The sequence below is a fragment of the Acomys russatus genome, chromosome 21, assembly GCF_903995435.1.
Source record: "Acomys russatus chromosome 21, mAcoRus1.1, whole genome shotgun sequence".
Taxonomy (NCBI): Eukaryota; Metazoa; Chordata; class Mammalia; order Rodentia; family Muridae; genus Acomys; species Acomys russatus.
The window spans coordinates 57202807-57216946 of NC_067157.1; the positions used below are offsets into that span (position 1 = coordinate 57202807).

At 51.5% G+C, this 14140-nt stretch overlaps 1 protein-coding gene across 1 annotated transcript in view; it reads left to right on the forward strand.

Moving 5' to 3' along the window:
* The window catches only part of Rps6ka2 (ribosomal protein S6 kinase A2), a 140744-nt gene that overhangs the window by 73856 nt on the left and 52748 nt on the right, over positions 1-14140 (forward strand). Inside the window, exons 4-8 of the mRNA XM_051164213.1 lie at positions 3682-3762; positions 5953-6032; positions 8459-8565; positions 11337-11374; positions 12701-12843. Coding sequence (XP_051020170.1) covers positions 3682-3762; positions 5953-6032; positions 8459-8565; positions 11337-11374; positions 12701-12843 — 449 coding nt within the window. The remainder of the gene's footprint in view (positions 1-3681; positions 3763-5952; positions 6033-8458; positions 8566-11336; positions 11375-12700; positions 12844-14140) is intronic.

Here is a 14140-nt window from a genome sequence, read left to right on the forward strand (position 1 = left end):
TAAGTCCTGCCTCCTTCCAGCACTTCGTGTCAGTGCTGGCTGGGCCTGCCCACTACAGCCTCTCTGTGCAGCACCCAGGCTGCTCAGCACGCGTGCAGTACCTCTCTGCAGCCTCCTGACTCAGGCTTCCCACGGCCAACCCCCACAGCATCCCTCTTCTGGCTATCTCTCTGCTAGCCTCTTGTAGGAGGCCGAGCTTCAGCGTTGCGTGCTAACTGCTAGCACAGAGTGTGCAGAGAAATGGGGCTGGAACAGGAGGCTGGGAGGAGGTGGGAGGGACAAAGACTCATGACCAGGAGGGAGAATCAAGCTTCACCACTCAGCCGTCCTACCTACAAAAGGCCCGGGAAGACCCAAACCCAACGCCTACTCTCCTGTCTGCACTGCCCCAAAGTCCACCACCGCTCGGCCCGTCCTGGTTGATCTTCATAAGAAAACAAACAAACAAACAAAACCCTCCCTGACAAAACTCCAGACTGTAGGCCACTTCAGGATTAACTCGGCAGCAGGAAGATGGCAGGAAGATCCTTGTGCAGACCTTCTGAGCATGATCCCAGCTAAGGTCACTACTCTGTGACAAAGAGTGGCCATGATGGGAAGATATGTTCATCTTAGCAGCCATCTTTACTTTGGGCACAGGCACTCCTCTTGGGTTGTAGTTGCCGTTCCGAATCCCCACTCACTCAACCTCTTCCGCCCAGACTGCTCAGGTCTCTTTTCTCCTCATGAGTCCTTTGACCTCTGTGCTGTCACTACAGTGGCAGTGTCCAATCTCTAGCAAGGTGAGGGTGCACTCAGCAAAGAGATGCAGGAGGGATTCTCTCTGGGTGAGCTGCCTTTGACCTGCTTTCTCTTCTATGAAACAACAGGCAGACCCGCCGGGGTCTCCTGGCCATGAGGTTACAATACAGCCTGTCACTCTTAGCTTCAGGGTGAATCTATATATGCTTAGAGCATAGAGCTGTGTGGGACATTAGAAGCAGATTCTAGAGTTCCTACAGCCGTCGCTCTGCTGCCTCTTGGATGCCTGTTCACTTTACCCTCTAAGGGATGTCGAAGACTGCTGCAGTGACACATGTGACAAGCAGAGCAGTGGGCCAGGAGAAGAAGAGACAGGCCTATCAGATCTCAAAGTACCATGAGAAGAAGGCCACCACAAGGGACAGTGGAGGCCCTTGGACCCAGGCTGATGGCTCATGTGTGCAATCTGGGACTTCATCTGGTGCCTGTGATAGGGATGCAAAGGCTGAAATAAGAGTCAGTAGAGCAAAGCAGAGGTGACTGTCGCTGGAACCAAGGCGTGAGGAAAGACTGCTGTCTCTTGAACTGTGCCGAGCATAACAGTCATCATTTTAGCAATTTTCAGGAGATTCACTATACCATGAAAGTACCACCAACATTACACCACACCTTTCATTACCACAGCAGAAGCTCTGACCCACTAGACAGCAACTTCCTGTTCTCCATCCCTCCAGCTCCCAGTACCAGCTACTCTTCCTTCTGACTATGAGAACTTGCCTATTTTAAGTCCTAACAAGTAGAATCGTGAACAATTGTCCTTCACATCCAGGCCCAGTTCACTCAGCATAATGCCTCCAAGATTAATCTGTGTGTGGCTCATGTCAGAATGGCTGTTCTCCTTAGGGCAGAGCACTGCTCTGCTTGGTGTGTGCACCATGTGCTCATCGCATTGGCCACGTGCTCATCACATTGGCCACGTGCTCATCACATTGGCTGTGTGCACATCACGTTGGCCACGTGCTCATCATGTTGGCCACGTGCTCATCACATTGGCCACGTGCTCATCTCATTGGCCACGTGCTCATCACATTGGCCACGTGCTCATCACATTGGCCACGTGCTCATCTCATTGGCCACGTGCTCATCTCATTGGCCACATGCACATCACATTGGCCACGTGCTCATCACATTGGCCACGTGCTCATCACATTGGCCACGTGCTCATCACATTGGCCACGTGCTCATCACATTGGCCACGTGCTCATCTCATTGGCAATGTGCACATCACATTTTGTCTATTCTCCAGTTGGATGTGGTTTGCCTTCACCCATGGCTGTTGAGCACTGATATGAGCATGGCTGTACAAATGTCCAAGTCAATGCGATCAGTTCTTTTGGATTGCTACCTAGAAAGAGGGCTGCATGGAACTCTGTGCTTAGCTGCTCCACAGCAGCTGCACATGTTGCAGTTCTACCATCACACATGAGTTCTTTCCCCACATCCACACCATACCACCCGTCGTATTCCACTTTATTATCATTACGCCATCCTTGGGGAGGATTTCTTTAGTAACACTTTGAGAGTGTGTATTACCATTCTAAATAGTGATGAGCAATGTGATACAACGTATGTGTCACTACATGTGCAGATGTTGCTCAGAAAGGTCATGTGAGGCCACTCAGATGCTGCCTCCTGGGCATCCCAGTCAGCCTGTGAGGCTGAGCGTTGTTCTCACTCTCTGGCAGCCGTCAGACTCTTCTGGGGTTCGTTTGTTTGCCTCAAAACTAATGTATGTCTGTATTCCAGATGGCTGAACTTGACACAGTATGCTCACTAAAATAATGTTGTAACACACATACACACTCATGCACACTCACACACACTCATGCACATACATGCACACGCATACACACACATTCACCTACCACCCCATCTACCTACCCACCTCTGAGGTCCAAAGACATCCTGATGGAGAGAGGAAGAGCTGTCTTCTTACTCCCCTTGCATCAGAAATGGAAAAAAGAGCACTGTTTTGTAACCTGAAATGAGTCAGCAGAACCCCTATGGGGACGCTCACGCCACTGAATGAAAGTTAAGAAATCCATAGGTCACCCACAGTGTTCCAGACTGCCACTCCCTCGGTTGCTCTCCCTTACCAGAGGGCTGACAGATCTTGACACTGGAGAGCTGAGTCCTTGCCACCACCTCCACTCACTCACTCGGCCCCAGGAGGTTAAGGTAGAGGCATCACCTGCTCACACCTGCTCACACCTGCTCACACCTGCTCACACCTGCACACTACAGGCATCTAGCCACAGCCCCACAGAGACCCCAGACCTGAGTTCCATTCATGAGAAATGCAAGTGAGAGGAAGCAGCTGAACTCTGGTCACACACACCTCGACATAGACTTACTAAAAAAATCAAAGGGCAGGAGGAAGGAATGAGACTGTTACCTTCTAGATACAAAACAAACGCAGCGAGATAGTCACCAACACACACACACACATACACACACACACACACACACACACAAAATAAACAAAAAAACGTTGACAGGCCCAAGGCTGCGGAAAGGAGGGGCACTAAGCGTGGGACGAAGGCCAGAGACACTACAGGATGATGGGGCACTGCAGTCAGTGAGAAACGGTCCTTATTCTTAAGGCACACAAGAAGATTCTACAAGGAAAGTGTCGTGTGTGTACAGTATATTTTCTTGTTTCTGGTCAAAGAAAAAGAGCCAGCACCGAGGAAGCCAGTGTGTCAGAATGTGCACGTGCCTTGGATGTATTGTAGGGGGAGTGCGTAAGAGGGGCATGGCCAGCACACTGCTCTGGATTTTCCCTGTGTGCGCGGCTGTGAGCTGGCTTGTCTGCTGCTGAGTGTCTAAGTCTTGAACTCTCTGCCCACACTCTGAAAGCCTTTTGCTTTTGTTGTGCAGTGCGGGACCGGGTCAGATCCAAGATGGAGAGAGACATCCTGGCCGAAGTGAATCACCCTTTCATCGTCAAGTTGCATTACGGTAAGTGCAGCAAGTGCCACATGATTTGAGGAGGTCTTAGGCTGTTGCCTGTGGTCAGAGGGAACTGAAAACAATAATTAGTCCAAAAGGAGATCCTCAGTTCACCAGAATCCTGTCTTGGAGACAAAGTTCTCTTAAATCCCCAATCTTCTCTCTCTTTCCTATTTGTTTTTCCTGAAAGAACAAGATGCTCTGTCTTTCTCCTACAGTGTGAGGTGGGTCTGCCTGTCATTGAGACATTACCATGGCTAAGCTCCGGGCCTAGGTTAGGGTGAGACATGCTGACCTTCCCAGGGGCGCTCAGCATGAAGTGTGTCAGTCACCAGCCTCTGCCTCCAAAGGGAGTGAGGAAAGGGCGGAATGGACGGCCACTCAGGGAAGGCTATTATTTCTGTCCCTTAAGGTTCAGAGCATCACCTTCTTCAGAGGCCACACACACCTACTGCTCTGCACAATACAGTTCTCTGCCTTCGCATCTCTTCAGAGAAGAAGGAGGTGGAATCCGTAAGTTGGTGGATGCTCAGTCATACCCCACACTGCACACTTGTTAGCACACTCGTGTGATTAGATGATGGAAGAGAGTCACACCAAACCAGAGACTCCTATAATCAGGAAGCAACGGCACAGATGTGCTGGGGGTGGAGACGTCCAGAGAGCAAGAGAATAGTTCAGGCTGCCCTGAGTCACGTGGTGTAGCCTCCCTCAGCTAAAGGGCCAGGTGGGACCCTCACCTTCCAGGCACAGCAGCTGTGTCAGAGCCTCTCCCTCCATAGGCAGCTCTAAGGCCAGGTGGCTCTCTCCCTTTCCTGTCCTGTCCCAACTTCTGCAGGTCTGAAGTCACTGTCAGAAGTCTGTCTGTCTCTCTGTCTGTCTAAGACCTCCTCAAACCACGTGACACTGTCTCTCTTCTCTTCTTTTTCTTTTTTTTAACTGATTGTCCTTTTATTAAAAAACAAAAACAAAACAGAAAACAGAACACTCCTCAGATTTGCATGTAATCCCTACGCAAGGGGCCATGCCAGTCTTCTCAGTGTCATCAACTTCCAGTGTGGTATATGACCCTAGTGCCACCAAAGCAAGCACTGGGGTCACCTGGTTTTATGAGGATGTTAAGAACTGGGTGTCTTGTGCAGACTTTCAAACAGATGTTCTGCATCGCTTCTGTTTCTCACTGCCCATCGAGACCCACACTGCAGACACTGCAGTACACATAGCCCCCAACTAAGGGGCTCCAAGTTAGGGGGCATGTCTCTCATTGCCAGCATTTATAATAAATGGTCCTGGAACTTTCATAAAGTGAAAGCTTTCTCAATACACTAAAATAACAAGGCCCTCTGGCCTGGTACCCTGTGTATAAAAACTGTTGCTTCCCGATGTTGGCCTGACTATTGTCAAGATCATGTTGATGTTGCTGACCCTCCTGACATTGACCTGGCCACCAGTGCTGACAGAGTCTCCAGACATTGGCTGACTATCACAGTGGTAGTAATGTTCCTCTTCTCTCCATGTCCCTCTGTGGTCAGTGGGTCCCTCGGTCTAAGGTGTGCCCTTGTTAAGCCCTGGATATGAGACGACAGTGGTCTGAGTCATTACCAGTAGATTCACATGTGAGCTCTCTTTCGCCGTATAGACAAGCAGGCAAAGCAGTCATGAACACTTCTAGGTCCTCTTGTGCCCTGGGTATAGGAGTGCACTTCCACGGGAGGAAACAGAAACGTACCTCCTGCTTACCACAACCATCTTCCATCGCCAAGCGTTACAGCAAATTGTCTTCCTGAAAGACCCAAATGTGGCCGAAGCCTAATTTATACCGCCACTCAGGAACAGGAGCTTGAACACGGACTTTCCTGCCCACCCCACCCCTCCCCCCCCCCCGGACCTTCCAGTCCCTGTGTGATTAAAAGGATAAAGGTGGAAGAGAAGGAAAAGGAAAACTTTCCAAGACTCAGCAGAAAGGCACACTGACGGTGTTTGAGTCGTGTGGTGTAGCGTCCTCCTCCTCTTGCTGGGCTCTGTGCCCGGCCACCTGACCCCCAGCTAGTCAGGTATGCCTGTCTGAGTGGGCGAGGGCTCTACAGATTAAAAGCTTTCTTTGAACTGAAGAGAACCTGGGCTTTGGGAAGAACAGATTCTGTGGTCAGAGAGAGCAGTGTTTGCTGATGAAGTGCTCAACTGCATCTCCTCCCACAGCCTTTCAGACTGAAGGCAAGCTCTACCTGATCCTGGACTTCCTGCGTGGAGGGGACCTTTTCACCAGGCTTTCCAAAGAGGTAGGCGAGCTCCCGTGGGGCATTCTGTCTACGGAGACAGGGAGAGTGCTAAGGGGGATGGGCATGTGCGGATATCATGTGTGATGTGAACAGCTCATGTGTGATAGGTAGTGTGTGATACTTGGTACGTGTGGTGAGAAATGAGTGCTATATGACGTCTTAAACTCTCATGAAGCTGGCCATAGTGGTGCACGCCTTCAATCCCAGCTCTAGGGAGGCAGAGGCCTCTGTGAGTTGAAGGCCAGCCTCATCTACAAAGCAACTCCAGGACAGCCAGCATTGTTACACTGAGAAACCCCTGTCTTGAAAAACCGAAAACAAAAACAAAAAATGAAAACTTGTATAAAACTAGCCATGGTTACGCACACACCTATAACCCAGCATGCAGAAAAGTGAGGCAGGATTTTGACTTCACTCTCAGCCTAAGCTACAGAGTACAGTCTGCACAGCTGCAGAAGCACACAGTTCATGCTTAGAAGGCCTTATAAACAGACACCTCCAGGGCTTCGGATGACTCACCCTGGAAGCACTGCCCCCTGCCCCAGGCAAGATAGGTGAAACACAGTTCGTGGTGACTTTTGGGGATGACTATATTTGATGGCGTCTCCCTCCCCATCCTGGGAAGGCACAGTCAGCAGCCTGTGGCCCTCTCATCTGCATGGTGGTCCCTGTGTGTCTGTGTTTAGGAATATCTTATTGGGTCTTTGCTCACTGACTGAGCCTCACTCGCTTCTAGCTGCGGAGTTTGAGTACCAACCCTTCCAATAAGAACTCTCTGGAGGTTGTGTCCCTCGTGACTTGAGCTAGCACTGAGCTAGCTTTGTGAGGTGGGAAAACTCAGAATTCTGCCTATGGCAATAGCATTTGAATGCTTCTCATTTGAATGATTCTGTGAGGCTCAAGAGAGACTGAGAGGTAGGGCAGCATGCTCATGGAAGGCTCCTCAGATCTTTTCAACAGAAGTCCCCCCCCCCCCCTTTTGAGACAGAGTTTCTCTGTGTAGCCCTGGCTGTCCTGGACTCGCTTTGTAGACCATGCTGACTTGGAACTCACAGAGATCCACCTGCCTCTGTCTCCCAAGTGCTGGGATTACAGGCGTGCGCCACCACTGCCCGGCTCCAAAAAGAGTATTTTTATTTGCCTGTGACAGTGGTTTTCAAGTTGCCATCTCCTTCCCTCCACCCTCCCAGGTTTGCATTACATGTGCCTTGCATAAAACTCCAGACAAGTAGCAGGTGAAGGGAGAGCGTGTGGCCCTGGTCACACATGGGGAGTAAAATGGGAGTGGAAGGGTGCTGGTCGACAGAGAGGGTCCATAGTCCAGTGCTGGCTCCCAGGGGCACCAGCTGACACTTTGCAGGACCTAGGGGAGGGGTCCTGACTGGCAGCTCAGAGCCCTGTCGGCTTAGCTGGTGACATTCACCACAGTCCCAAATCTCATTTTAGCTCTGGTCTTAGGCCACATTCGGTTTGCATGTGGGCCTTTTTATGTGTTGCTTTCAAAGGAATTCAGAGAAAATATGGACAACAGTCTCTTCAACATGAATGTCTCATGGTAAACGTGAGAGTGGTTTACGTGGGTCCTGGGGAGATGGCCCTGGGAAGGAAGTATTTCCTATGCAAGCATGGGGGTCTGAGTTAGGATCTCCACCACCTGTCTAAAAAGCCTGGCTCAGCAGCACTCTCCTGCCCGTCCTGGGGTACCGAGTCATGACATCACAGGGCCAAGCCAGCTTAGCCAAATTAGCAAACTCTGGGTTAAGTGAGATTCCCTGTCTCAAAAAACAGATGGAGAGTGGCCAAGGAAGGTGTCTTCAATGAACCTCTGACCCCTGTGCACATGTGTGCAAACACATCCATGTGCATACACATGCATATATACATGACCATGTAAGAACTTGCCTTCTTCTTGATATGACTGCAAAAGCAAGAACAGGACAGGACAGGACAGAGCGCTGTGGGCCAGTGTTCCCCGGGCCACTGGATCCACAGTGTCCCCATCGATATTTTAGCTGGCTTAGGTTCCACCTCCTGAAAGCTTAGAATGCAGCACCATCCCCAACAGGCACAGCCCTTCTCCCACCAACACATGGCATTTGGCGGAACACATCCCTCTGGGCAGAGGGCAGGTGAGCATGGTGTCAGTTCGCACATCAGCACAGGGGAAGACAGGAGAGAGGAATTCACAACCAGATCATTCCTGATGAGACCGGAACCCGGGGTTGCGCTCAGCCTGAGCAGTTTGTAAGGTAAGGGCCAGTTGGTGGTGGGCTAAGGTTTCACGCACAAGGCTCACAGCACGACCTACACCAGTGAGACCTGCATTAGGAGTGGCAGGAGAGTGTCACGGGAGAGCCAGGGTCTCCACACATGCATTCTGGGACAGCCGTGGTCCAAGTTGAACCACGCTTTTCCCCCACCCTTAGGTCATGTTCACTGAGGAGGATGTCAAGTTCTACCTGGCTGAGCTGGCCTTGGCTCTGGACCACCTGCACGGCCTGGGCATCATCTACAGGGATCTGAAGCCGGAGAAGTAAGTACAAAAAACGGCATTCACAGCCTACTCGGGCATCTGCTGCCAGCCCACGTCAGTGGCTGTTACCTAGGATTTATTTCCCAAGTACACTTCCAACAGTGGGCTGGGCACAGTGTCATGTGGGTGACTCTAGTGCTGGGCTCCAAGAAGACTGAGCGGTTGTCACCTCCTTAGTCTGCACAGGTGCCTGGCAGACACAGGCCTTCATTGGTTATGGTAGAAGTGCCCACTGTGGGAGGCCAGGCCACACTCATTCTTCAATAATACAAAGATGGCCAAGCAGGTGGGGCCTGAGACCAATGGCATGTAGCCTCCCCTCCTCAGCCTGGCAGCTTCTGCCACCAGCAACCATGTCACACAAGACATTTGTCCCCATCGCTCGCCTCTTCTTCTCCCTCCTGTTGTCATGCAGACCTGAGGTACCTTCCAGCTACGCCTCTAAGCTCCAGGGACATAGCCACTTAGCCTTCTCTGAGATGGTTAACCAGGAGATAGGTCTGGTTAGTTATCCCAAGGGGTCAGCTGAGGGACAGTAGCCACAGGGCCCCCAGGTCCTGTGTTTTGAGGACTGATATTTTCATTTCAAGAGTTGGCTGCTAACCTAGTTTAAATGAACACAGGAACTCCCATCCAACATAATGAGATGCATGGCCCTGATTTTCTTTGTGTATGATCTGTGTGTCGTCAGAACTGACCTAGGAGCTCGCACTAACACATGCAGACAGGAAAGGACTTAGCAGATGGCGCTTCAAGTTCCCCTGACCAACCGTCCAGTGTCCCTGGCTGAGTCATCCCAGCCCCAGGGCCTCAGCCACAGTAGTGTCCAAAGAAGGAAGAATCCCACCTGGACAGTTCCAGGCCACACCCTAAGTTCAAGGGGTCATGTGGTCAGGATGGAGGACATCCCTGTTCCTCCTTTCTCCTCCACCCACACAGCTGAGTGAGATAAGACAGCTGCCACCCTGAAGCCGTGGGGGCCGGCTGGGCTGGTGGAGGGAAGCACCTGTTTGCGCGTGCGGCATGCAGCTCTGATTAACCACCAGTCAACAGCGTGTCACTGGCCGGTCCTGTGAATCTGTGTCCATGTGATCCTGAAGGCCTGACCTCAGGAGCCCACAGGGAGTGGGGACTTGTGATCTACACCTTCCTCGAAGGTCAGAGTGACCCCTCAGCAGGTTTGACACCCTGTCCTTAGGTGCCTACAGCGTCTCCTTCATCCTCCCTGACCAGGGGGAGATAGCTGAGCCTGGCTTGCTCCCAGAGCTCACACAAAGCTTAGCACAAGCTTACCTCACATTAGTTCACAACGATGCTTTATAAAAATCTGTGCCCATCCCTGGACCCCTGTGGAAGACTTCTGTGCACTTGGAGCCACTCTTGCTGGGCATAAAGGCTCTGGTTCTGATTCACTGTTGAAAGTTCAGATGTTTCTCGAAGCTGCAGATAGTAACATTGAATTACAGGATAAAGACAAAGGTTTTGTGATCCAATTAGAATTATTTGGGAATGAATCTTGAAAGTTGCTTAATTCTGGGCAAAGATTCAGAATGACTAAAAAGCAAAGATGAAAACATTTGCCCATTTAATTATAACCTGTCATCTTAATTAATGTACTATAACCTTTTCCAGAAAACACCAGCTATTCTTTACCCCTGTGGCAGATACAGAGAATAACGTTTTCCCTTTATGTGTGGCTGAGGGCACAATTAGGTGACCATAGCAAGTGCTGTGCACCCTCAGCACACCCCATCACCAGAGAGCTGTGGCTGTGCTGCTGTACTCTCTCCAGCCTACGTCCCCCTCGCCCAATCCTGGAAAACCCATTCCTTATGAGTATGAAGCTCAGAGCCTTGCAGGAGCCTAGGCTGTGGCAGGCTTTCCCACCCCTTGGGGTGTTGCTTCCTTCTGTTCCAGCTGCGTCTCCATTTCTTTGGAGTGGACAGTATTCCCTGGGATCTCACGAAACCAAATTTGACAACAGTTTTAAAGACAGGTAGAAGTGTTGGAGCGCTGCATGTCAGGGTATCACAGCCACTCAGCCTAGGATGCGAAGGAGAGCCCCTGGTGACGGTCCATCCTCCATTCTTTCACAGGATGGCCATACATCAACGGGGTAGCTAGAACAAAGCCAAAGATCAGCTCACGATGTAATGCTCACTAGAAGGCTGGCCAGGAACCAATGGCTCTGGGTACTGCCCAGCTGGCTCTGGTTCCGTCACAGGATGAAGTCTCAGGCAGCCCAGGAATCCTTCTGCCAAACCCCAGCTGTGCATGGCCCTCATTGGTCTCAAGTGCAAGGACCAGGCCCAAGAGAGTCTGAGATTCTTAGAAGAGGGTCTCTGGGCATCAAGGGCCTCCCAAAGCTAGGAAGCTTTCCCGAAGAGCTCTGGACATCTACGGGCCAGAACAGTCCAAGAACCCATTCTTCTGTATTTGGGCGGGGCCCAAGGGTTCTAACCTTAGGAACACGTAGCCCTGCAGCCCTGCAGGCTCAAGACCCATCCATCCCCATGGTTCCCCTCCCCCAGGCTTATGGCCACACCCTGTGGTTGCCTTCCTGAGCTGGCCAGGCTGTGGGATACAGACTGCGCTTGATTAGACCTATCCAGGATGCAGTCATGCCCGAAGCCTAGGCACTAGACAGCGGCATCTCAGCTCCATGGGACTTTCCTCTGAATTCTACATGCCATGGAACTGTGAGCTCTATTTCGTTTTTCCCTCTCTGAAATCTGCCTTCTTATTCCCCCCCCCCCCCTTTTTTTTTTCAGTATCCTGCTGGATGAAGAAGGACACATTAAGATCACAGGTAAACAAACAAAACCCAAAACATATTGGTAGCCTTCTTTCCCCTTTTTGTGGACCACCTCTTAACAGCCCCCTGTGTCGTCTCTGACCTGGCTGAATTTTGTGTGCCCAAGTGCTGGCCTTCAGAATGTGAGCACATAGCAGGGGGAAACTCTGACTTCTGAGTTGTTTCTTCTGTTCCCTTACCGTAGAGCCCTTCCTGACCTTGCTTGCCTCTCAAATATGTGCTCAGAGCAAGGGGACACTCAGACTTCTGCATTGCCTCCTCCCTTCACCTGCCCGAGTCTCCTACCAGGCCTTGCTCAGGTGTTTGACTAGAAGCCCTGAGCCTATGCTCGCGCCATGGCAGACACAGAGCCTGCTCATCTCCCCCACGGTAGTGGCCCAGCTGGTCTCCTTGTTCACAGCGAAGCCATGCAGCACTAGTGAGCCCAGCTGCAAACACTGCATCTTACCCCCTGATGTGCCCGTGTGTGTACTAGCTTCCAGGTGCTGTCACAACAGGTCACAAGAGTCAACTTATCACTTTACTGTCCTGGAGCTGCTAAGTCTCGAGGCGAAGCTCATGATGCCCCTTTGGCCCTTGAGTGCTTCAGCTCCCAGCGTCCCCTTCCTCATCTGCTGCAGTACCAGTGGGCCAGCATCTCCCAGTCTCACTGACTCTTTTCACATAGGGATCTGCTAGGTCCTGTGTGCCATATGATCAGTACCCTACCCCAGGGTCCATACTGTGCACTGCAAATCCCCTTCACACGATAAGATCATCTGTCCATGGTGCTAGACAGTGTTTGGGCACTATTATCCTGCCTATTGGTCGGTCCTGGCCTCATCTCCATATGTATTTCAACACATACGCCGAGGCCACTCGTCAGGGACATGCTTCCTTTCCTCATGTCTGCAAAAGCTGCACCCCATTTCTCTCCATCTAGCCCCTCGACCTGGCGTCACCTCATGTTTTTATGTGGGAAGGCCCTCTGGGAATTCATGTTCACTACCAAGAAATAAAACTGCCTGCTACTGTGACAAGGCACATGGTGGAGGCTCTGGCGTTGGAGGTGGTGGTGGAGGCTGTGGCGGTGGTGGTAGCAGTGGTGGAGGCTGTGGCAGTGGTGGAGGCTGTGGCGGTGGTGGAGGTGGCGGTGGTGGGATTTGAGGCTCTATTAAGAACTCCACTCTGTAGATCTTAGCCTCAGGAACATGCTAGTCCGTGCAAGCACATTAGGGCTGAACAGTTCTATGTGCACAAGGCCCTGTGGTCTCTGGGAGAAGCGAGTGTGTCCACACAGACATGGGACTGTGGCTCACACTGTGCTGTGCTTGTGTTTAGACTTTGGCCTGAGCAAGGAGGCCATCGACCATGACAAGAGAGCCTACTCCTTCTGTGGGACTATCGAATACATGGCGCCTGAGGTGGTGAACCGGCGGGGGCACACACAGAGTGCCGACTGGTGGTCCTTCGGTGTGCTCATGGTAAGGGCTTGCCCCCTGGTTTCCTCTATAAGGGTGGCTGTTCCCCAGCTGAATTCCTCATCCCAGCTTGGCCCAGAGATGCTGGAAACTGGAGATGAAACAGGGCTTGAAAGGCCCAGTCTCTCACCTGAGCCAGAGGAAGTGGTGAGTTTGCGAGGCCTCCCTGCAGCCTCCCCTGTGTCTGTCCTGGCTCTTATTCCAGACAACGGAAGTGAGGTTAGATAGAAACACAAGTACATTAAAGTTTAGGCCGTCGGAAGCCGCTGCCTCTCCTCACATCCTTGTTAGGTCTGTTAACACCTCTCTCTCATACTTTCTCTTCCTGTCAGATCTTAATGAGAACTGGTTGGTCAAGAGGTATCACAATTGCCCCATCCTGTGAGAGAATGGAGGACGGGCCATTGCCATCCCCTCTCCCTTGCACCTTAGGCTGAGCGGCTGTAATACCCTAACATGCAGGGCTCCAGCATCCCTACCTGTTTTTAAGACTGTCATTAAATATTGCTCCATGAGGTCCCAAGAGGTACTGTCCATCCTGAAGAAACTGGGAAGAGGCTGGAGAGGAAGGAGGCGATACCCTGGGGGGGGGGTGTGAAAAAACCTGCCACATGCCATAGCCTCACACTCCCCAAGCTAGCAGGTGCGCGTGCCATAGCCTCACACGCCCCAAGCTAGCAGGTGCGCGTGCCATAGCCTCACACGCCCCAAGCTAGCAGGTGCACGTGGGGCGCAGGCGGCAATCATACAGCAGATAGAGTGTGGATCTCTTCTCCTGACGGACACCAGCCATGGTCCATGGTACCAGGGTTGTCTCGGGGCACCTCCCCTCCCAGGTGAAGAGGTTTTTTCACACATGCTAAAGAAACAGCTGGGGTCTCCTCTAGGTGGTGTGATGGGGGATGGTCTGATGTCTTTTGATTCTAATCACTGCTTGCTGTCTCTGTGACCCACCTGTTGACCAGTAAAAGGCCATCACTTGGGCAGGGCAGATGAGATAGGTGTGGCTAAGGTTCCTGGGATTAGAGGGAAGAATCCTGGGAAGAAGAGAGAGAGACCTGAGGAGAGGAGAAGAAGCCGCCATGGGTTAGGTGGAAGAGAAGCACGTGGCTGGCTTGGGTGGAGATTTTGGCCCAGATGAAGAACGTTAATAAGTATTTGGGGTTATACATGGGAGGTAGCTTGATAGAAATTATTAGAAGCAGATGGCATGGGATGCCTGCCCCATTATGGGAAGTAGTTTAGAGGATTAACGTCTGCTCTGCCCCAGGTTAACTAAGGCTATTTTAAAATATAACAG